This window comes from Durio zibethinus, chromosome 19 (genome assembly GCF_047325235.1).
Source record: "Durio zibethinus cultivar Kanyao isolate XHJ-2024 chromosome 19, ASM4732523v1, whole genome shotgun sequence".
NCBI lineage: Eukaryota > Viridiplantae > Streptophyta > Magnoliopsida > Malvales > Malvaceae > Durio > Durio zibethinus.
Window position 1 is genome coordinate 7,461,057 of NC_143180.1, and position 20,755 is coordinate 7,481,811.

At 34.4% G+C, this 20,755-nt stretch overlaps 1 protein-coding gene across 2 annotated transcripts; it reads left to right on the plus strand.

The window, feature by feature from the left end:
• The first annotated feature begins 289 nt into the window (after positions 1-289).
• On the plus strand, positions 290-19,406 carry FU (kinase family with ARM repeat domain-containing protein). 2 transcript variants are annotated; one of them, XM_022909758.2, is made up of 23 exons: positions 290-411; positions 757-891; positions 983-1,057; positions 1,160-1,252; positions 1,343-1,417; positions 1,523-1,615; positions 1,858-1,921; positions 2,046-2,130; positions 2,268-2,340; positions 2,487-2,555; positions 2,655-2,735; positions 2,939-3,020; positions 3,115-3,267; positions 12,985-13,123; positions 14,270-14,441; positions 14,831-14,932; positions 15,009-15,557; positions 15,670-16,824; positions 17,066-17,299; positions 17,819-17,962; positions 18,185-18,265; positions 18,375-18,563; positions 18,909-19,406. In XM_022909758.2, the coding sequence occupies exons 2-23, from the start codon at positions 802-804 to the stop codon at positions 19,152-19,154; spliced, it is 4,044 nt and encodes a 1,347-aa protein (XP_022765493.2). In that variant the 5' UTR covers positions 290-411; positions 757-801; the 3' UTR covers positions 19,155-19,406. The 2 variants fall into 2 exon arrangements, with proteins under 2 accessions (XP_022765493.2, XP_022765494.2); XM_022909759.2 differs by having other exon boundaries at positions 292-612.
• Positions 19,407-20,755: the final 1,349 nt, after the last annotated feature.

The following is a 20,755-nucleotide window of genomic DNA, read 5'->3' on the forward strand; positions in this document are numbered from 1 at the left end:
AGTATATTAACTAATATTAAAAAGTGTAAAGTGCCTAAAGTCACTCGTTGGTAAAATTTTATTTAAAAATATTGAAATATTAATAAATATTATTTTAGTATTTTAATAATAAATAAATACAGTAATAAACAGGTATAGTTGGGCTTTGAAAGGAAGATTGGGCTCGAACCGGACTTGACCCACATAAACGATAGCCGAGTAGGCCGGATCACGTCCTACAAATAAACTGACCCTCGTAAAACAGTAAATAAATATTTATTTTCTTATATACTTCAAATATTATGAGCGGGAGTTTCTTTTCTCTCACTTTCACATTTTCTTTTTCAAAATTTTTCTGTTTTAAAAAAAAGTTATTTCTCTCTCAAGAAACTTTCTCTAGATTTGCTTTGTTCACGCGATTCAAACTCACGAGTACTTTCTCCTTCTCTATTCTTCGAATTTATTTTTCTTCTATTTCATTTGATTTTTTAATTTTACTCTTCTTTTCCCTCCCCGATGCTACTTTTGATTGCCGACTAAGAGCAGGAAAAACGGAAGTCAAATGAAAAAAATTCAAAAACCTTGAGCAATTAGCCATTTTGAAATTTCCTTCACTTTCTCATCTCCAAAACGGTGCTCAATTTTGAAATCTTTAGTAGATTTAGGGTTTATGTTATCTGTTCATCTTGAAATATTGAAATTAATTATAATATAAAGTGATTTTAGATTCAAATTACTTACTTTATTTATATATATATATATATTTTTGTTGCTTAGCTTGAAAAGAGGAAGCGTATAAGTAAAAACTGCGGAATTAAAAGGATGGGAATAGAGGAGTACCATGTAATAGAGCTAGTAGGTGAAGGTTCTTTTGGTAAAGTATACAAAGGAAGGCGAAAATACACTGGCCAGGTAATTACTCCATTTTCCATTTCTTTTTTTAATATAAAATTTAATTTTTTTGAGTTAATTTTTGTAATTTTATTATGTTTTACAATATCAGACTGTAGCAATGAAGTTTATAATGAAGCATGGGAAGACTGAGAAGGACATCCATAATTTAAGACAGGAAATCGAGGTATTATCTAATGGATTTTCTTGTAAGATTTGTCAATGACTATGCTGTTTAATCTTTATATATATTTTTGTGATTTGAGATTTAAATTCTTACTTATTGCAGATTCTGCGAAAGTTGAAGCATGAAAATATCATTGAAATGGTTGATTCATTCGAAAGCCAACAAGAATTCTGTGTTGTCACTGAATTCGCGCAAGTAATGACCACCTTTCTATATATATAATGCGCACAGCACAACTGATTAATTTGAAAATATGAGAAGTTGATGGAATTTCTTGCTATGTAGGGTGATCTGTTTCAGATTCTAGAGGATGATAAGTGCCTTCCTGAGGAACAAGTTCAAGCAATTGCTAAGCAATTGGTACTTTCATATTACAAATGTTGCTGTTGAAGTGAATTGTTTGATATCTGCCTTCAATCTCACTAGTTTAACAAGGAATCCCCTTTATCTGATGTTATTGGGTAGGTGAGAGCATTGCATTACTTACATTCCAATCGGATCATCCACCGTGACATGAAGCCACAAAACATTCTCATTGGTGCTGGCTCTGTTGTTAAGGTTGGTCAGTTAGATGATATGCATGTGGTTTTATATATTGAGTTTAACATTGTGCCTGTTTAGAGTTGTCATGTTCTGATTATTGAGTAAGGAGTTGGTAGTATTTTCTTTTTATCATTATGCTAATTGTGCACCTTTCATATTCATGTCCCACTCTATGGTATGGCCTCTTTACTTTATTCTAATTTTTCTTCAAAGAACATCTTTTGTTTGTAACTTGTGCAGTCTTTCACTTATTGCAGCTTTGTGATTTTGGGTTTGCACGTGCAATGTCCACAAATACTGTTGTTTTACGATCCATAAAAGGTTTGCCTAATATTAGTATCTATATGGCTTTTTAACTTTTCTCTTATGCAACCACTTTAGAGAGTATCCGGTTGGTTTTCCTTCATTTATGCTCGCTCAATAATGCTTTACAAATGTTTTTCAGGCACGCCTTTGTACATGGCCCCAGAGCTCGTGAGAGAACAGCCCTACACCCACACCGTAGACCTCTGGTCTCTTGGAGTTATATTGTATGCACACATTTTCCCTAATTTTATAGTGAGGAAACTCTTTGTTTAATTTGTTTTTTGCTAGAAGAATTAGATGTGCCATCATTTCCTTGTTCTGTTCTTCACATTGAATTGAACACTAGCCATAAATCCCGCAGGTATGAATTATTTGTTGGACAGCCTCCCTTTTATACAAATTCAGTATATGCACTCATCCGGCACATAGTAAAGGTACACATTAGGAATCTTCTTTCAAAAAAAAAAAATTATCATTCTGCCCATTATTAAGGCACAATTACTGAAAATATTTTTTTGTTAAAATACAACATTAAATTATGGTGTGCCAAGGGAACACTAATTTAAAAGCAACATTTCAGGATCCAGTCAAATACCCCGATGAAATGAGTGCAAGTTTCAAAAGCTTTCTGAAGGGATTGCTTAATAAGGTTTTTCTGTTAGCTAAATCCAAAATTTATATGTTAATTAGCTTGAACTTTGCATTCAAGTCAAAATCTTGATTTCGTTTCTAATATCATTTGAAACAGGTACCTCAAAATCGGTTGACATGGCCGGAACTCCTTGAACATCCATTTGTTAAAGAAACCTTCGATGAAGTGGAGGCCAGGGTAATGTACCTGATGTCTGCAAAAGTATTATACTTCCATTAAACAGAAAAGCAATTAGAAACTTTTGTTTACTCTAAAGCAGCTAAACTTTATACTCCTTGCAAGACAATTGTGACCTTATCTTCCATAGAAGAGAAGCTTGTCCCTTTTTTCTTTTCTAAATAAATAGAATATGGAAGTCTAATTTTAGTGAAACATTCAAGGAGGTGCGTGCTACAATCACTACAGCCAGGCAATCTGATTTTTCATTGAGGGGTGAGGGAAACAATATCCAAACACCAAATGGTATATTGTCCCTTTTGAGAGCATTGCGTTCACTGCTTTTATTAACTATATAGCTTTTACTGTTTTTTGACCATCATGAACTACTATGTCATAGGTAAAGGCAATTCTCCTGCTGCTTCAGAGACTTGTAATGCTCCAAGCCTTCAGAGTGATGCTCAACAACATAATCCTAATACTGTCCAGGGAAATTCAGTACTTAATGAGGAGTTTCCTGGATTTTCAAATCCCAATGATGTTAAACAGACAGGTAGACAATGTTAAGATGTTGTTTTCAGTTCCTATTTGTGCATTAGTGTTGTAGAACAAGAGAGGGAAAGAGAACAATATTAAAAATCAGAATCAAAATAAGGGATAGTAAAAGAAGTTCGCAAGAATCAGAAAAATTGGGTGGGTTGGGGAGAAAAAGATCAGAGAGGATCAATAGAGAAAATAATCTCAAGGTCAATATTTCACAATCTCAAGAATTGATTATCCAAAACCACCTAGAAACTAAAAACATAGGTACCTATTCCTAAAACCTAAACCTGATATAGGTGGAAAACACAAATATAACCCTAATTCCCTAACACTTGGATGATAAGGAAAACACTAATTTAATATAATATAGCTGAAATAGTAAAAACCAATTGCGGAAAACTTGAGAGTATATAGAAAAGCTTGTTTGTTGAATCATACAAACACCATAAGCTTAAATACAGCTAACTAGAAGGTAAACTAGGAAACTAAATATTCCTAAATCTAATCCCTATAATCAAGGGATTGTTTATCATGATATTCTGTTTTTAATTCTAGGGATACAAATTTTCAATTTTAGGGATACAGATATATACATATTACAATCAGTTACACAGATTACAACTAATTGTAACTAAATGTTTTTCCACTCTCCCTCGAGCTGGTGAATGGGTGTTTTCCATTCTTAGCTTGGAAATAATTTCTTGAAATGTTGCATTGTTGAGACCTTTACTTAACACATTTGCAAGTTGACCCTTGGTTAATACATATGATGTGCAAATCAATTCACTGTTTCCTTTATGAAATGCCAGTTTATTTCAATGTGTTTTGTTCTATCATGTTGCATTGGATTGTGTGTAATGTTTATTGTAGACTTGTTATCATAGTAAAGTCTCATTGGTGCATCCCATTTGATCTTCAAGTCTTCTAGGATAATCTTTAACTATAATAGTTCACAAATTCCTTGAGTCATTGCCTTAAACTTTGCTTCAGCACTTGATCTTGCCACCACATTCTGTTTTTTACTCCAAGTTACAAGATTATCACCTAGAAAAGTTCAGTAGCTTGGGGTAAATCTTCTATCAGTTATCGAACTTGCATAATCAACATTTGTATATGCCTTTAGTACCAACCCCGAATTTCTTTTAAACAGGATACCTCTCCTAGGATTAGCATTCAAATAGTATAGTACATGGTAGACAGCCTGTAGGTGCACTTTTTAGGACTATGCATAAATTGATTTATCATACTCATAGCATATGCTATGTCAGGTCTAGTATTGAGAGATAAATAAGTCTTTCAACTAATCTTTGGTACATCTTTCTATCTACAACAACATCTTCATTAGCTTTTCCAAACTTATGATTAGGATCTATAGGGGTACTTGCAGGTTTACATGCGAGCTTCCCAGTTTCCTTCAAAAGATCCATCACATATTTCTGTTGTGAGATAAAAATACTATGCCGTGAGTGTGCTACTTCAATTCTTAAGAATTACTTCAATTCTTAAGAATTACTTCAATCTCTCTAGCTCTTTTATCTCAAATTCTCTAGCCAAACACTATTTTAGAGATTCTCTCTCTTTTTTATCATCTCTAGTTACAATTATATCATCAATATATATTGTGAAAACTAAATGTATATTGAAAAACTGCTTATATGAATTATACAAGAATCTTAGGTTTATATACAACTAACTGGGGGTTAAACTAGGAAACTAAATCTTCCTTAATTCTAGGGATACAAATACTTAATTCTAGAGATACAAATATAAATATACAGATTTCAAGATTACAAGATTACAACCAACTGTAAATAAGTGTTTTCCTACACTCCCCCTCAAGCTGGTGAATAGGTGTTTTCCATTCCCAGCTTGGAAATAATTCCTTGAAATGTTGCACTGCTGAGACCTTTAGTCAACACATCTGCAAGTTGACCCTTGGTTGATACATAAGGTGTACAAATCAACCCACTGTCTAGTTTCTCCTTTATGAAATGCCGGTCTACTTCAATGTGTTTTGTTCTGTCATGTTGTACAGGATTGTGTGCAATGCTTATTGCAGACTTGTTATCACAGTAGAGTTTCATTGGTCCATCCCACTTGATCTTCAAGTCTTCTAAGATAATCTTTAACCATAGTAGTTCACAAATTCCTTGAGCCATTGCTCTGAACTCTGCTTTAGCACTTGATCTTGCCACCACATTCTGTTTTTTACTCCTCCAAGTCACAAGATTACCACTTAAGAAAGTACAGTAGCCTGAGGTGGATCTTCTATCAGTTACTGAACCTGCATAATCAGCATCTGTATATGCTTCTAGAACTAATCCCGAATTTCTTTTGAATAAGGTACCTCTCCCAGGATTGGCTTTCAAATAGTGCAATATACGGTAGACAGCCTGTAGGTGCACTTCTTTAGGACTATGCATAAATTGACTTACCACACTCACAGCATATGCTATATCAGGTTTAGTATGTGAGAGATAAATGAGTCTTCCAACTAATTTTTGGTACATCTCTCTATTTATAGCAGCATCTTGTCCAATTTTATGATTAGGATCTATAGGGGTATTTGCAGGTTTACATGCAAGCTTTCCAGTTTCCTTCAAAAGATCCATCACATATTTCTGTTGTAAGATAAAAATACCATGCCGTGAGTGAGCTACTTCAATTCCTAGGAAGTACTTCAATCTCCCTAGCTCTTTTATCTCAAATTCTCTAGCCAAACACTGTTTTAGAGATTCTCTCTCTTTTTCATCATCTCCAGTTACAATTATATCATCAACATACACTAATAGAACTGAGACTCTTCCTGAATCAGAGTGCTTGATAAACAATGTGTGATCTCCTTGACTCTGTTTATATCCCATTGCTAGCATCACTTTGGCAAATCTCGCGAACCAAGCTTTAGGAGACTGTTTAAGGCCATATAAAGCCTTTTTCAGCCTGCATACTTTGTTTGCTTCTAGATGACCTCCAAATCTTGGTGGAACCTTCATATATATTTTTTCTTCCAAATCACCATGTAGAAAAGCATTCTTTACATCAAATTGTTGAAGCTACCAATTGTAATTTGCAGCCAATGATAACAAAATTCTAACTGTATTCATCTTGGCAACTAGAGCAAAGGTTTCCTAGTAATCTACTCCATAGGTTTGAGTGTAGCCCTTAGCCACTAACCTGGTTTTATACCTTTCAATAGTACCATCTGCCTTGTATTTTACAGTGAAAACCCATTTACACCCCACTGAGTTTTTTCCTTTAGGCAACTCTACCAGTTCCCATGTCTGATTTTTCTCTAAGGCCTCAATTTCTATTTTCATGGCTTGCCTCCATTTCTCATTGGATAATGCCTCGGATAATGTAGTTGGAACAGAAATAGTGTTTAGGCTCACAAGAAAATTTTTGTGGGATGGTGAGAATTTTTCAAATGACACAAAATTAGATATTGGGTATAGTGGATGCTTGGTACATTCTTTGATTCCTTTCCTAATGGCAATAGGCAAATCATAATCACTAGTTATAGTTTTAGGAGATTCATGATCATTTTGAGAAACAGAGTCAAAAACTGTAGTTACCTCATTTCCAGAGTTAGGATCAGGTTCTTAGACTGGCACTGGTTCAGGATCTGGAACTTTCTTTCTTGAGTACACCTGTAATTCCTTCATAGAATCAAGAACAATATTATCCTTTGTCACATTTTTTGTATTTGGAATGGGTTCAGACTCAAATTCAGTGTTTGACTTGGGCTCAGCAGAAACATGTTTCGACTCAGAAGAATTAATGGGTGTAAATGTTGAAGAAGGGGGCAAATCAAGCAAAAAGAAGTCTTTATCCTTATCTTCCATGAATGAAGTCTCCCCCTGAAGATAAGGTTGAGTAAAAAATGGTTTATTTTCTTCAAAAGTGACATCTGCAGACACATAGAATTTTTTGGTAGGAGGATGATAGCACTTATATCCTTTTTGAGTTGAAGAATACCTCACAAAAATACACTTAATCGCTCTTGGATCCAACTTTCCCCTGTTATGACTATGAACATGAACAAATTATGTACAACCAAATATCCTAGGTGTGAGATTGTTTGTGATATTGAGGTCGGGATAAAATTGTGAGAGTAGTTCCATAGGAGTTTTAAATCCTAAAACTCTTGAAGGTAACCTATTTATAATGTATGTGGCAGTGAGAACAGCTTCCCCCCAATAAGATTTAAGTACATTTGCTTGAAAAAGAAAGGCTCGGGTTGTGGCTAGTAAATGACTGTTTTTCCTCTCTGCCACTCCATTCTGCTGTAAGTATTAACACAAGATGACTCATGGATAATCCCCTCTTTTTGGAAATAGGTGTATAGACTATGGTTGAAGTAGTCTCTTACATTATCAGACCTAAATCTCTTGATTCTCACTCCAAATTGATTTTGGATCATGTTTTGGAAGCTTAAAAATACACTATTCACATCTGATTTGGATTTAAGTAAAAAAACCCAAGAGACCTTAGTACAATCATCTATGAATGAAACAAACCATCTCGCATCAGAAATATTAGGAATTGTAGAGGGACCCCAAATGTCACTATGAATCAAGTAAAAGGGAGTAGAACTTCTTTTGTTACTGATTGAAAAAGACACACGTTTATGTTTTGCAAATTCACAAATATCACAATGAAAATCTTCAACATTTAATCCTTTGAACAAAGAAGGAAACATGTTTCTCAAGGTTCCAAAAGAAGGATGTCCAAGACGAAAATGATAAAGCCAAATTTTGTCTTTATTGGAAGATTTTTCAAAAAGAAATGACAAGGTAAATTATTTTTGATACTACTTGTGCTATTTGATGTCTCAAGATAGTATAGTCCATCTTTCTCCTTAGCAAGTCCAATCATCTTCCCCGAACTCTGGTCCTGAAATTCACAATAAAAGGGATAAAAAGTTACTTTGCAATTCATATCTCTTGTAAGTTTTTGTATAGATATCAGATTAATAGATAATCCAGGAACATGAAGAACATTTTTTAGAACAAAAGAGGGATTAACTTGAACATCTCTTATTCCTGCCACTGTGGTAAGTGAACCATCAGCAACAACAATTTTCTTATTACTAGGACACAGGTTATATGTATTAAACTTTTGTGAAGAATGTGTCATGTGGTCTGTGGCTCCTGAGTCAATGACCAAATAACTCGTAATAGGCTTAGTCGAGACATTTAATCTATGAGAACCAGAAGCTTTACCTGAACTAGAAACTTTACCCAAAGAACATACCATAGTAGGCTTTTCAAGGATTTTCAATAAGTTTCTCAGCTTTTCAATCTCTTCTCTGTTGAGCTCTCCTTGTTTCTGAGACATCTGTAGTACTCTAGTGATTTTTTCAGTTAACATTTTCTCAAATTGAGTGGTAGTGATATCTTTCTTTGAAAGGGTTCGGCAATGAAGGCTTAAACAGGATTCGTTTATGAAGGCCTAAAAAAGTCAGCAATGAAGGCTGAAAATTTTGCTTCCCAAGAAGAGCCTAAAGCTCTGATACCATGTGAAAACTGAATGTATATTGAAAAACTGCTTATATGAATTATACAAGAATCTTAGGTTTATATACAACTAACTAGGGGTTAAACTAGGAAACTAAATCTTCCTTAATTCTAGGGATACAAATACTTAATTCTAGAGATACAAATATAAATATACAGATTTCAAGATTACAAGATTACAACCAACTGTAAATAAGTGTTTTCCCACATATACTAACAGAATTGCAACTTTCCTTGAATTTGAGTGCTTGATAAACAATGTGTGATCCCCTTGACTTTGTTTATATCCCATTCCTGGCATCACTTTGGCAAATCTCTCCAACCAGGCCCTAGGAGACTGTTTAAGGCCATATAAAGCCTTTTTCAACTTGTATACTTTTTTTGCTTCTAGATGACCTCTAAGTCTTGATGGAACTGTCATATATATATTTCTTCTTCCAAATCACTATGAAAAAGGCATTCTTTACATCAAATTGTTGAAGCTGCCAATTGTAATTTGCAGCCAAGGATAACAAAATCTTAACTATATTCATCTTGGCAATTGGAGCAAAAGTTTTTTGATAACTCACTCCATAAGTTTAAGTGTAGCCTTTAGCCACCAGCCTGGTCTTGTACCTTTCAACAATACCATTTGCCTTGTATTTTATAGTGAAAACCTATTTACACCCAATTGGATGTTTTCCTGTAGGCAACTCTACTAGTTCCCATGTCTTATTTTTCTCTAAGGTCTCCATTTTTATTTTCATGGCCTGCCTCCATTTCTCATTGGATAATGCTTCAGATAATGTAGTTGGAATAGAAATAGTGTTTAGGCTCGCAAGAAATTTTTTATGGGATGGTGAGAATTTTACAAATGATACAAAATTAGAGATTGGGTATCATGGATGTTTAGTACATTCTCTAGTTCCTTTCCTAATGGCAATAGGTAGATCATAATCACTAATTTTAGGAGATTCATGCTCATTTTGAGAAATAGAATCAGAGATTGTAATTACCTCATTTTCAGAGTTAGAATCAGGTTTTTGGATTTGCATTGGTTCAGGAGTTGGAACTTTCTTTCTTGAGTACACTTATAATTCCTTCACAGAATCAAGAATAGTATTATTCTTAGTCACAACTTCTGTGTTTGGAATGGGTTCAGATTTAGTATAAGTGTTTGACCTTATCTTCAACGTTTAATCCTTTGAACAAAGAAAGAAACATGTTTCTCAAAGTTCCAAAAGAAGGATGTCCAAGACGAAAATGATAAAGCCAGATTTTATCTTTATTGGAAGATTGTTCAAAAAGAAATGACAAAGATAAACTATTTTTGATATTACTTGTGTTGTTGGATGTCTCAAGATAGTATAATCCATCCTTCTTCTTAGCAAGTCCAATTCTTTTTCCTGAACCTTGATCCTGAAATTCACAATAAGAGGGATAAAAAATTACATTGCAGTTCATGTCTCTAGTAAGTTTTTGTATAGATATCAGATTAGTAGACAATCTAGGAACATGAAGAACATTTTTAAGAACAAATGAGGGATTAATTTGAACATCTCCTAATCTTGTCACTATAGTAAGTGAACCATTTGCAACAACAATTTTCTTATTACCAGGACATAGGGTATATGTATTAAACTTTTGTGAACAATGTGTTATGTGGTCTGTGGCTTTTGAGTCAATGACCCAAGAATTCTTAATAAACTTATTCGAGACATTTAATTCATGAGAATTAGAGACTTTGCTTGCACTAGAGACCTTACTTGAGTGTGCCAAGGAGCATACACTAGTAGTCTTTTTCAAGAGTTCCCAATAGGCTTTTCAGTTTCTCAATCTCTTTTTTGTCCAACTCTCTTTGTTCTTGAGACTTCTCCTGGTTTAACTTTACTGCAGTCATCTGAGCTTGTCCTTGATTTCTTGGCTGTCCTCTTTTATAACCCCATTCTTTGCTTGAAGTTGAAGGTTTTCCATTTAGTTTTCAACAACGATCTCTGGTGTGCTTTGGCTTCTTGCAATAGGTGCACCAAAGATTGTCACGATTTGAATTTTTAGCCAAATCACCTTTCCCATTCTCATTGACTGGTAATTGTTCTAAGCTTTGGTTCTTCCCACCATTAGAGATCGTAGCAGATCCTTCTACATGCAGATTGTCAAGAATCACTCCTTTTGTGCTATCTTTTGCTCTAACCATGGATATCACTTCATTTAAAGAAGGCATATCCTTTTTTCCCAAAATTTGAACTCTAATTTGATCAAACTCAACATTAAGTCCAGCACGAAAATCATAGACTCAATCTTTTTCAATAAATTTCTTCAAAGTTGTTGCATTTTCACTGCACTTCATTTATGCATCAATAGTGATCCATCTCTTGCCAAAGATTTTTAAGAAGAATAGCATACTTTGTGATTGATTTATTCCCTTGTTTGAGAGTTGTAGTCTTGATCTTTATCTCATAGACTTGAGCAACATCCTTAACTTTGGAATAGGTTTGTTGAATTGATTCTCAAATGTCTTTGGCCGTGGACAAAAACATATAAGTGTCACTAATATCTGGTGTTATAGAATTCCACAGCCATGACATAACCATGGAATTCTCTTCATCCTAAGCTTCAAATTTTGGATCTCCTCTCTTAGGACCAGTGCCAAGAAGATGGCTTAGTTTTCCTTTACCTTTTAGAAAGGTTTGAACCAATTGAGACCATTTCAAGTAGTTTTTTCCATTCAATTTGTATGCAGCTTGGATATTTTGTAGTTCTCCTGTGGTTTGACTAGTTGTCACTTCCTCAAATCGAGTAGTAGCGGTAGATTTTGCTATTTTTGACATGGTTACCTTTTTTAGGACTGAAACAAGTCTAGGCAATGAAGGCCAAAAAGGAAAAGTAAAACTATGAAAGACTTAACAGAATTTGGCTATGAAGGCTTGAATAAGAATTTAGCAATGAAGGTTGAAAAATTTTCTTTCCAAGAAGAGCCTAAAGCTTTGATACCATGTGAAAAATTTGAGAGTATATAAAAAAAACTTGTTTGTTGAATCATACAAACACCATAGGTTTAAATACAGCTAACTAGAGGGTAAAATAGGAAAATAAATATTCCTAAATTTGATCCCTATAATCAAGGGATTGTCTATCATGATATTCTATCTTTAATTTTAGAAATACAAATTCTCAATTTTAGGGATATAGATATACACAGATTACAATTAGCTATACAAATTACAACCAGTTGTAACTAAATGTTTTCCCACACCAATCTTTATAAAAATTACATTAAACAATAAAATATAACAAAATGAAAAGTCTAATCTTAAGTTCAAGCAACTCCTTTCCATGGTGCATTGGTTAGTGGAAATGCACATTAACTTTTGCTTACAGGTTGATTTTAATAGTATATTTTTGCCCTTTCCCATTTTATAATTTTGTAAAGTAATTTCCTAAAGCAAGTTCAAACCATGTATCCTTGTATTGTTTTGTTTATTTATTCTTTGATGTTATCATTGTTTCTTTTTGCAGATTCCAATTATTTGTCTATGTTGTTGAGTTATTTGAGTGTCATTAGTTTTGTTTAACTTACTTTGGAGACACTAGGTAGACCGAGTTTGGAAGTTGTAATATCCTTAAGTAGTGTGAATCTTGCTATTTTCTATTTGTTTATGGTTTTAAGGTGGCTGAAGTTCTGTTTTTTTTTTCTTTTTTGTGTGATGTTTTCATTTCTTAATTAAGTTTCAATTTCTTTTGACAACTGGTACATCTAGTGTTTTATTTGTGATACTTCACAAGGTGAAAGTAATAAATCAGTGATCATTTCCTCTGGGGGCTTCATTTGCTTTTTCATTTGTTGTTCTTGTGCGTGTTGCAGCTTTTTCATGTAAATATACCTTCTTTTTGTTAAATAGGTTAAATATTCTAATGGAAGCTATAAGAAAAAAGCATATTCAAAAAGTGGTCAAAGCCTTTAAGATGGAGCAACTGTTGCTCTATACAGGAATTTGTCCTTGCTTCACTCAGAAAACAATAAAATCTTGACCTACTGTTATTAATGCCTCTCTTGTTGTCTCTAGTGTTAGTATTCTTTAGCTTTATTATCTTTCCAGTAATTGATTTTTCTCTATATATTTCATTGTTCTGACATAGAATCTTGACCTACTGTTATTATTGCCTATCTTGTTGCCTATCTATATATTTCTCTATATATTTCCGGTAATCTTGACCTACTGTTATTAATCTAGGTAACTCAGTGTTAGACAAATTGGAAAATAACTCCTCCACAGTTAATGGTGCACAAATTATTGGTCAGGATAATGAAGCATTGGCACTTGTTTTGCTGCCAATCAAAAGATGGTCAGAAGGATCTCAAAATTCTTGCAGGTAACCTTGAGTTTACGGATCATCTTCATTTATAATTGAGTAGCTAACTTGATTGCCCGTTCTTTGTGTTAGTTATTAATCAAACACAGCTTTAGTTCTGTGTTTTTCTTTCTATTTTCTTATTCCTTCTTTGGAGCAAAACATATACTCAAAGTCTGTTGGCAATTTCCTTTTAGGTTTTCTGCTGAGACAATGACCAACTTCCATTGCCAGACAATTTTTTTGGCTTAGATATGAAAGTGAAATTGCTAAGAATGGTTTAGGATAAATCTAAACAATTGTATCTCATTTTGTGAGTGTTTATGACAAATTTATTTTAGAGTCACATGTGGGCTGTTTTCAAGGCTTTTTATGTAGGACACAATTTTAGTAACTAGTTTCTTTCCTTTTGATGAGGACTGTGTGTTTTTTTTTTTTTTTTTGCAATGTCTCTACCGTGATTTGGATACTTGCCTTATGTATTCATGCTAAGCAGTTAAACTGAAACGGGGAAAAACAGGTGGTACTTGCTTAGTGGAACATTAACAATCAGCCTAACAAAGAAAGTGTAACTAATTCCAATCAAGAAACATAGTACTTTTTATTTCCAAACATTAAGGTTAAACATATTTCTCAATTTCTCCAATTGCTGATTGTTTATTGTAATCCTTACCAAATTGGGTTGATAACACTAGATTCCAGGGAGAAATTCGTACATTAAAACGGCGAAGGATAAAAATGAAAATTTCATATCTGAGACTCCTCGTGTGGCATTGCATTCATACATTATCATTGAAATAAAATAATTGGAAAAATATAGTTATTGCTAAGTCATTACCAAAAAACGTCTCAAAGATTTCAAGACTAAGAAGCAGGATCAGAAAACTGGAATTACAAATCAAAATCATCATGGTGCACTTAGGGCAATGATTTTGTTTCATGATGGTTTAGGTAGATTTTCCTAAAAGATAAACCTCATAATATTTAGCAAATGTTGTCATTTTGAAAGGTTGGCTATAATGTTGCTCTGCCATTCGGTCATTTTGTTTACGTCATTCCATGGTTTTTGAAGTTCCTGTAGTTGCTCAATGTAAATTTCCTTGAATTGAATAACAGATCCTGCATTGATGCTTTCTTGAAGTCAGTTTTCATTTGTGCATTGTACAGGGATCAAGATATTCTCCATTCAAATCAGTCATTGAGAATTCTTTCAAATTTAGTTGAAGCTGGTGCTCTCCATTCTGTTGGAATTCTGGACGAAATAATGTGTGAACTTCTTAATTTTACTGCCATTTTAGTTGGTTTGAAATCACCTGATGTTATTGAGTTAGTAGCGAAGGTATACACTAATTCTCATCTAGAAATTTTTATCCCCGTTTCCACTACCTTGTATCATGTGCCATGCTAATGTGGGCTTGGGTTTTTTATGCATAAAATTGTTCTTGTTCATGCTTACTGTGACTTTGGAATGACATCCAATATTTTGTAAACTAAACATTCTGCTTCATCCAGGCTCCTGTTATCACTGTGTTTTCTTTTACTTCTTCTAAATTTAGCCATACTTTTTGTTTTCTTTTCTGTCAAATGTGTTGAACCTTCCCTATGGGTTTTCTAAAAGGAAATGACTTTATCATGAAAAGTTATTGAAGAGATTTCTAAACATTGATCACAAAGTCAAATATTCTTTTCTATTATATCTGGCTGAAATTTCTCTGGTAACTTTTGCAGAGTTTTTCAGTTACTAAAATCTTGTTGGCAGAAAATAATGGAAGTGATGTTGCCAGTTCATATTTCAAGCACTGGGTTGTCTTAGTTGAAATTTTCTCACAGGTATTGTTTTCTATGGTTTTTGTTGGTCTCAGCCAACAATTTGAACATCTTAAGCTTTCTCATTTTGTGTGTATAGGTTGTCAGCCACATTGAAGATGCCTCTGGGAGAGTTTTCTCTGAGTCTTGTGAGTGCATCACAACTATATTAGTTAGAGTATCTCAGGGTCTTCGGGCATATTCTTCGACACAGGTTCCTAAGGGGATCTCGTCTCCCTCTGTTGTGAATGAATCATTGAAACAGATTTTGGACCATGCTGTAACATCCCGTTTGGTGGACCATTTATGTTTATGTTTAGCAACTTCAGGCTCAAGTCTCAGTTCCGGCTCCACAAATATGCTGCGTGCTGCTTGTGAAGCATGTAAGGCTATCTGGTCATTGATGGATGCTCATGAAATTTTATTTGTGAAGGAAAATCCCTGTTTGTTTCCGTTGGATGCTTTGCAGAGTCATTCTTTGGTTCGACTTGACATCAGAGATCATGCTCGAGGTTGGCTTGGTGGAATAGAATCAGGAAAAATTGTTGATGCAATGACTAGGGCATTTGTCAGATCAAAAGCTGTGCAGTTTGCTATAGTCAATTGCCTTCATCAACGTGTAGAGCCAGCACTATCTGGTTCTATTCAGGTATTTCTTTAACTGAAAATTTTTCCACACTGAGGAGCTTTATAACTTAACTATTTTTGGTTGCCAAGTGTAGCATAATATGTTAATATATTTCTTTGTTAACTTGTTTCAGATTTTGTCAAGATGTTGTCTCCACAATGGAATTATTCCAACTGTTCTTTGTGGCCTTCCCAATTCCCTGCCTGTTACTACTGTTGTTAGTGGCGGAGCGGATGGTACCATAGTTTCGGAGCTATTCTCTATATTATCATTATGTTCATCATTAAACAAAGATGCACAAACAGAGACAGCAAACTTGAAGTGTAAAATAAGCAATCCTCGTGCCTTGACTCTGCATTCATGCCTTCTCCTTGCTACAATTGCTCAATGTTTAAAGTCTACTGGAAGAAACTCTGCTTTATTTATGCTTACAACCTCCCCAAAGAAGCAGCTCTCTCGACTTTCAGTCCTTGCTGAGCATGTTTCTTCTAATGATACAACTATAACTTCATTACAACCTCATTCTGCATCAGCCATGCTCGCTCTTGCTTCCATTCTATCACTTGAAGGTGGACTGTCTGTTGAGTCTTCCGTATCTGAAATTGCAGTGCCCTTGATTCCTCCAACTAGCACACTTTGTGATCACGTTAAAATTTCATCGGACAGTGAAAATGAAGTTGGCCCTAAGAACTGTAAACCGGTTCTCTCATACTGGCATGGTCTTAGGGATGGATGTGTAGGATTGTTAGAATCCAAACTGAAATGGGGAGGACCATTGGCTGTACAACAGTTGATTGCAAGTGGTATTCCGTTGCTTCTTATTAATTTGTTGGCTAGCAACCATTCAAATGCTTCACATCAGGGAGTTGATAGCCCAAATGATGGAGTTGGCTTATCCCCTATAGGGGTTGTATGGGCAGTTTCGTCAATATGTCACTGCCTTTCAGGTGGAGTTTTAACCTTTCGGCAAACATTGCTCAGCAGTGAACATATGAAGCTCATCTGTAGTTTGATATCTGATGTTCATCTCAAGCTTGTCAGGTCCTGGGTTGGGCCTGGTGGAGGGAAAGATGGAGTCACAGATATAATAAATACAGTTATTGATTTCTTAGCATTTCCTTTTGTTGCTGTACAAAATGCTCCTGGATTGCCAGCTGCTACCGCTTCTGTAAATAGTGGGTTCATTCTTAACATGGGTTCACCTGCTGGGAAAGTTGGAATGGAAGACAAGGACATGGTGAAAGCAATTGAGGAAGATATGGGGAAATATATTAAAATCCTCCTGGAGGTTAGATCCTGTCCATTCCTTTCTTTTCTAGGCCATACTGCTTTAAATAAGCTGCTCGGTAACTTTCTAGAGATAGTTTGTTATATCTTTAAGTGCTCAAAGGTCATGGAAAAGTACATGTTTGATGGGCTTGTCTGCTTTCCCATTCTTAGTTTTGATGTGAATGATATGTAAGGTCTACAATGGCCTCAAGTTATTTAGACCTATAGTTTCCTCATTTAATATGTTCTGAAATTCTCAGGTGGGAATGCCTGGCATTGTTCTTCGCTCTTTGGAACAATTAGAGACAAAGGATCTGGGAAGGGCTGTTGCCTTTCTTGCCAAAATGATAGGACATCGACCACTTGCAGTTCAACTTGTTGGGAAGGGGATGTTGGATCCAAATAGAATGAGAAGGTTGCTTGATTCTTCAAGTCCAAGAGAAGCAACACTGGACACTTTGATGATTATTTCTGATCTAGCTCGCATGGATAAGGTTAGGTTATGTTTTCATCAAATAGTCCCTGTTCTACCATTAGATGTGAATATTAACTTAGGTCCTTTCCATGATCTTGAGACATGTTTTCCAAAATTAAATGATTGGCTCAAATAGCACCTTAACATGAAAACTTTTTCCTATTTGAGCAGTCTCATGAAGGTGATCTTATAATTTTCTATTTTAATTTTTTATAATGGAGCTTTTTCTCACCATTGCTTAGTTTTTACTCGTTCATTTCCTTTATAATCATCATTTTGGTGATGTAAGTTTAATTCCTGAAATAATTTACTTGACAACTTTCCTCCATTGTAGCTTATTTTTGTTTGATTCATAGAACTTTTCTAGGAGATAGAAATGACTGTTGTCTCCCATGAACTGGGTTCCATACTCTGAAGTCGCCTAGAAAGCAAGATAAAAAGTAAATTTATGGGCTTTTAGATGCTCTTTAAAACGAGATGAACCTTTACTAGAAGCCCATGGTCTGACTAATGAATTTTAGATAATGTGGTCATGCAGGGTTTTTATGAATTCATTAATGGGGCTTCAATTTTAGATACTCTCCGGGGCTTTCTCACTCATGAAGATCCCAATGTTCGTGCCAAAGCTTGCAATGCTCTAGGCAACATGTGTCGCCATAGTGCATACTTCTATGATTCACTAGTAAGTACCAAATAATACATTGCTTTGTGCCATGGTAAACTGTATGGCCCATTCTTCTATAATCTTTTGTCAACATTTTAGAAGTCATTACTTGGACTTTGGAAATTATTTTTGGAGGTAAACATTGTGATTATTATTGGTCATTGAAGGCAACTACAATATGACAAATTATGTTGTAGGCTATCAGTTGTTTGATTCTTACTTACCAATATAATACCGCAGGCAAGACATGACATCATTGGTCTCCTTATTGATCGATGTGCTGATCCAGACAGACGGACAAGGAAATTTGCATGTTTTGCAGTAAGATCTATTCTTAACTCTTATGAAATTAAGCAGCAGTATGTCTCTGGCTCTGTGGCTATGTCATACATGCATATAACTTATAGCTGCATATTAATTCTCTGCACAGATTGGGAATGCTGCCTACCATAATGATATGTTGTATGAAGAACTCAGGAGATCTATACCTCAACTAGCAAAGCTGCTGCTTTCAGCAGAGGAAGACAAGACTAAGTCAAATGCTGCGGGTGCACTGAGTAATCTTGTACGCAACTCAAACAAGCTCTGCGAAGAAATCATCTCCAAGGGGGCCATGCAGGTATGTTGACACAGTGCTTTAATCTTGGTGTTATTGCTTGTGTGAATATTTGACAACAAACTGAACAAGCTCTGGCAAGAAGTGGAGAGCTTTTATATCGTTTCTAGTATGCTCTTTAGGCCCCAAGAAGTCACATTTTTGAGTCATTAAATAATATTTGGTTCCGATGACGTGCATGCTTTTGAAGATTTTTCTTGTCAAAAAACCGTAGATTATATTTTGACTGCAATAGGGGCCACAGGACATGAGCAACAGAATTTGCTATTCCAACCATCTAATTTACCATCTTGATTGAAAACTTGCATGGTGATTCCTGCTTGCCTTATTTTTTTCTCTTGTTGGCAGGCGTTATTAAAATTGGTAGCCGACTATTCAGTAGTTGCTTTAAACCCAAGCAAAAAAAATGCTATTAATGAGTCACCTTTAAAGATAGCTCTTTTTTCACTGGGAAAGATGTGTGCATATCCACATTGCCGACAGTTCCTCCGTTCATCAGAGTTGTTCCCAGTGATTGGACGGCTTCGGCAATCCCCAGAATCAAGCATTTCAAAGCTAGCCTTAGCTATTGTAAGCAAAGTTACTGATGCATGACGCCTGAAGGTAAAATAGTTAATGGTCATTTCTTTTGACCTTACCAACTTGATTTCCACTAAATCATTGATGGTAGTTCTTGGTTGGTAATACTGAGTCTCAAAAGAACAAAGAAAATAGCAAATGAATCTGAATCTTGTGATGCAAGAAATATTGTGCTATAGGTGCTATAAAGCATCGGTATATATATGTTCAATCTGCTGAGAATATGGTTATTTTTTTTTCTAAAAAAAACATGATTGTTACATCTAACATTAACGTTGGTTTTCTGCACTTCTGCCATTGTTTTGATGTATTCAGCGGTCAAATAGTTTGAGCTCATGGTAGGTTTGGGGTTAGACAATGGCTTATGTTTCCCTGAACATATTGTTGGGGTTTGCAAGTTTCCCAGTCCGAACCAATAATGTTAGATTAGCCAGAAAGCAATCCAATCTGGCATGTCAAATTGCCAAATGACTTGATTTGGACAGGGATTTAGAGGGGACAAAAAATAAGCGGCAACAACTGGTGGATCAGAATCAAACATATTTTTCAATCGACTATATTTTGTATCAATGATTGATATTTGCGCTATATTTTTGCATGTCATAAGATCCTGAGTTTCGATTCAAAGATTTAATCAAGGGTGATATGGCAATCAATTTGCTCACTTAACAGGATAATAGCTAACATCGTGGCTGATATTTTGGATTTAGCTGAAGACTTTAGCAAATATCAATTCTCTCATATCAGTAGACTGTCAAGTGAGTGAACAAAGGCTTTGGTGGAAATCTATTCCTCATTCTTTACGTAATCCTGATATTGGTTAATTAATGTGGATTTAGAAATTCTTTTCAGACGTTTGAACCTTCTCAAATTGTTTTTTTTTAAAGAATCAAAAAAATTTGTAGAAAACAATAGAGCCTAAGCAGAATAAAAGGCTTTGGATACGTAGTGGATTTGAAGTATTATTTTTGCATCCTTGGCTAAATCCACTTATATTAGGATTACTACTTAATGATTAAAGTTTGATTGTTTCATCCACGAATAAAGTTTGCTTTATATATATATATATATATATATAAAACTACAATGTATTTCTTGTGCTTTTGAAAAATTGAGTGCATTATTAGCAGATTCAGCACTAGCCATGGATTATAATATCGGCTAATCATGTGTTTCAATTCATTACAAGTGCTAGGGAAATATATATATGCCAATGTCAATAACATACTAAGTATGAGATTCGTCTATCACAAATTCATGATTATCGTGTGAAATTATGTTCACTAGTTAGGTCTGATAATTTGACTGAAAATACAAATATTTTTAAATTAAAATTAAACTAAATGAATAAATAATAATTTGAAGTGGTTGGATTAAATGGACTTTTGTTATTTATTTATTTTTTATAAAAATTTAAGAATTTTTGGATTTTTTTTATAAAAGAGATTATAATCTTTAGATTTTTTTTTTTTACAAAGGAAATTATAGTTTAAAATGAGTTTGCTTACATGAATTTGTATTTAAATTTCATACTTATTGGATGTCATTTTTAATTTATAAATATTTGTATTTGAATCACAAATCATATTAAAATGACAAACATATTAAATATATAT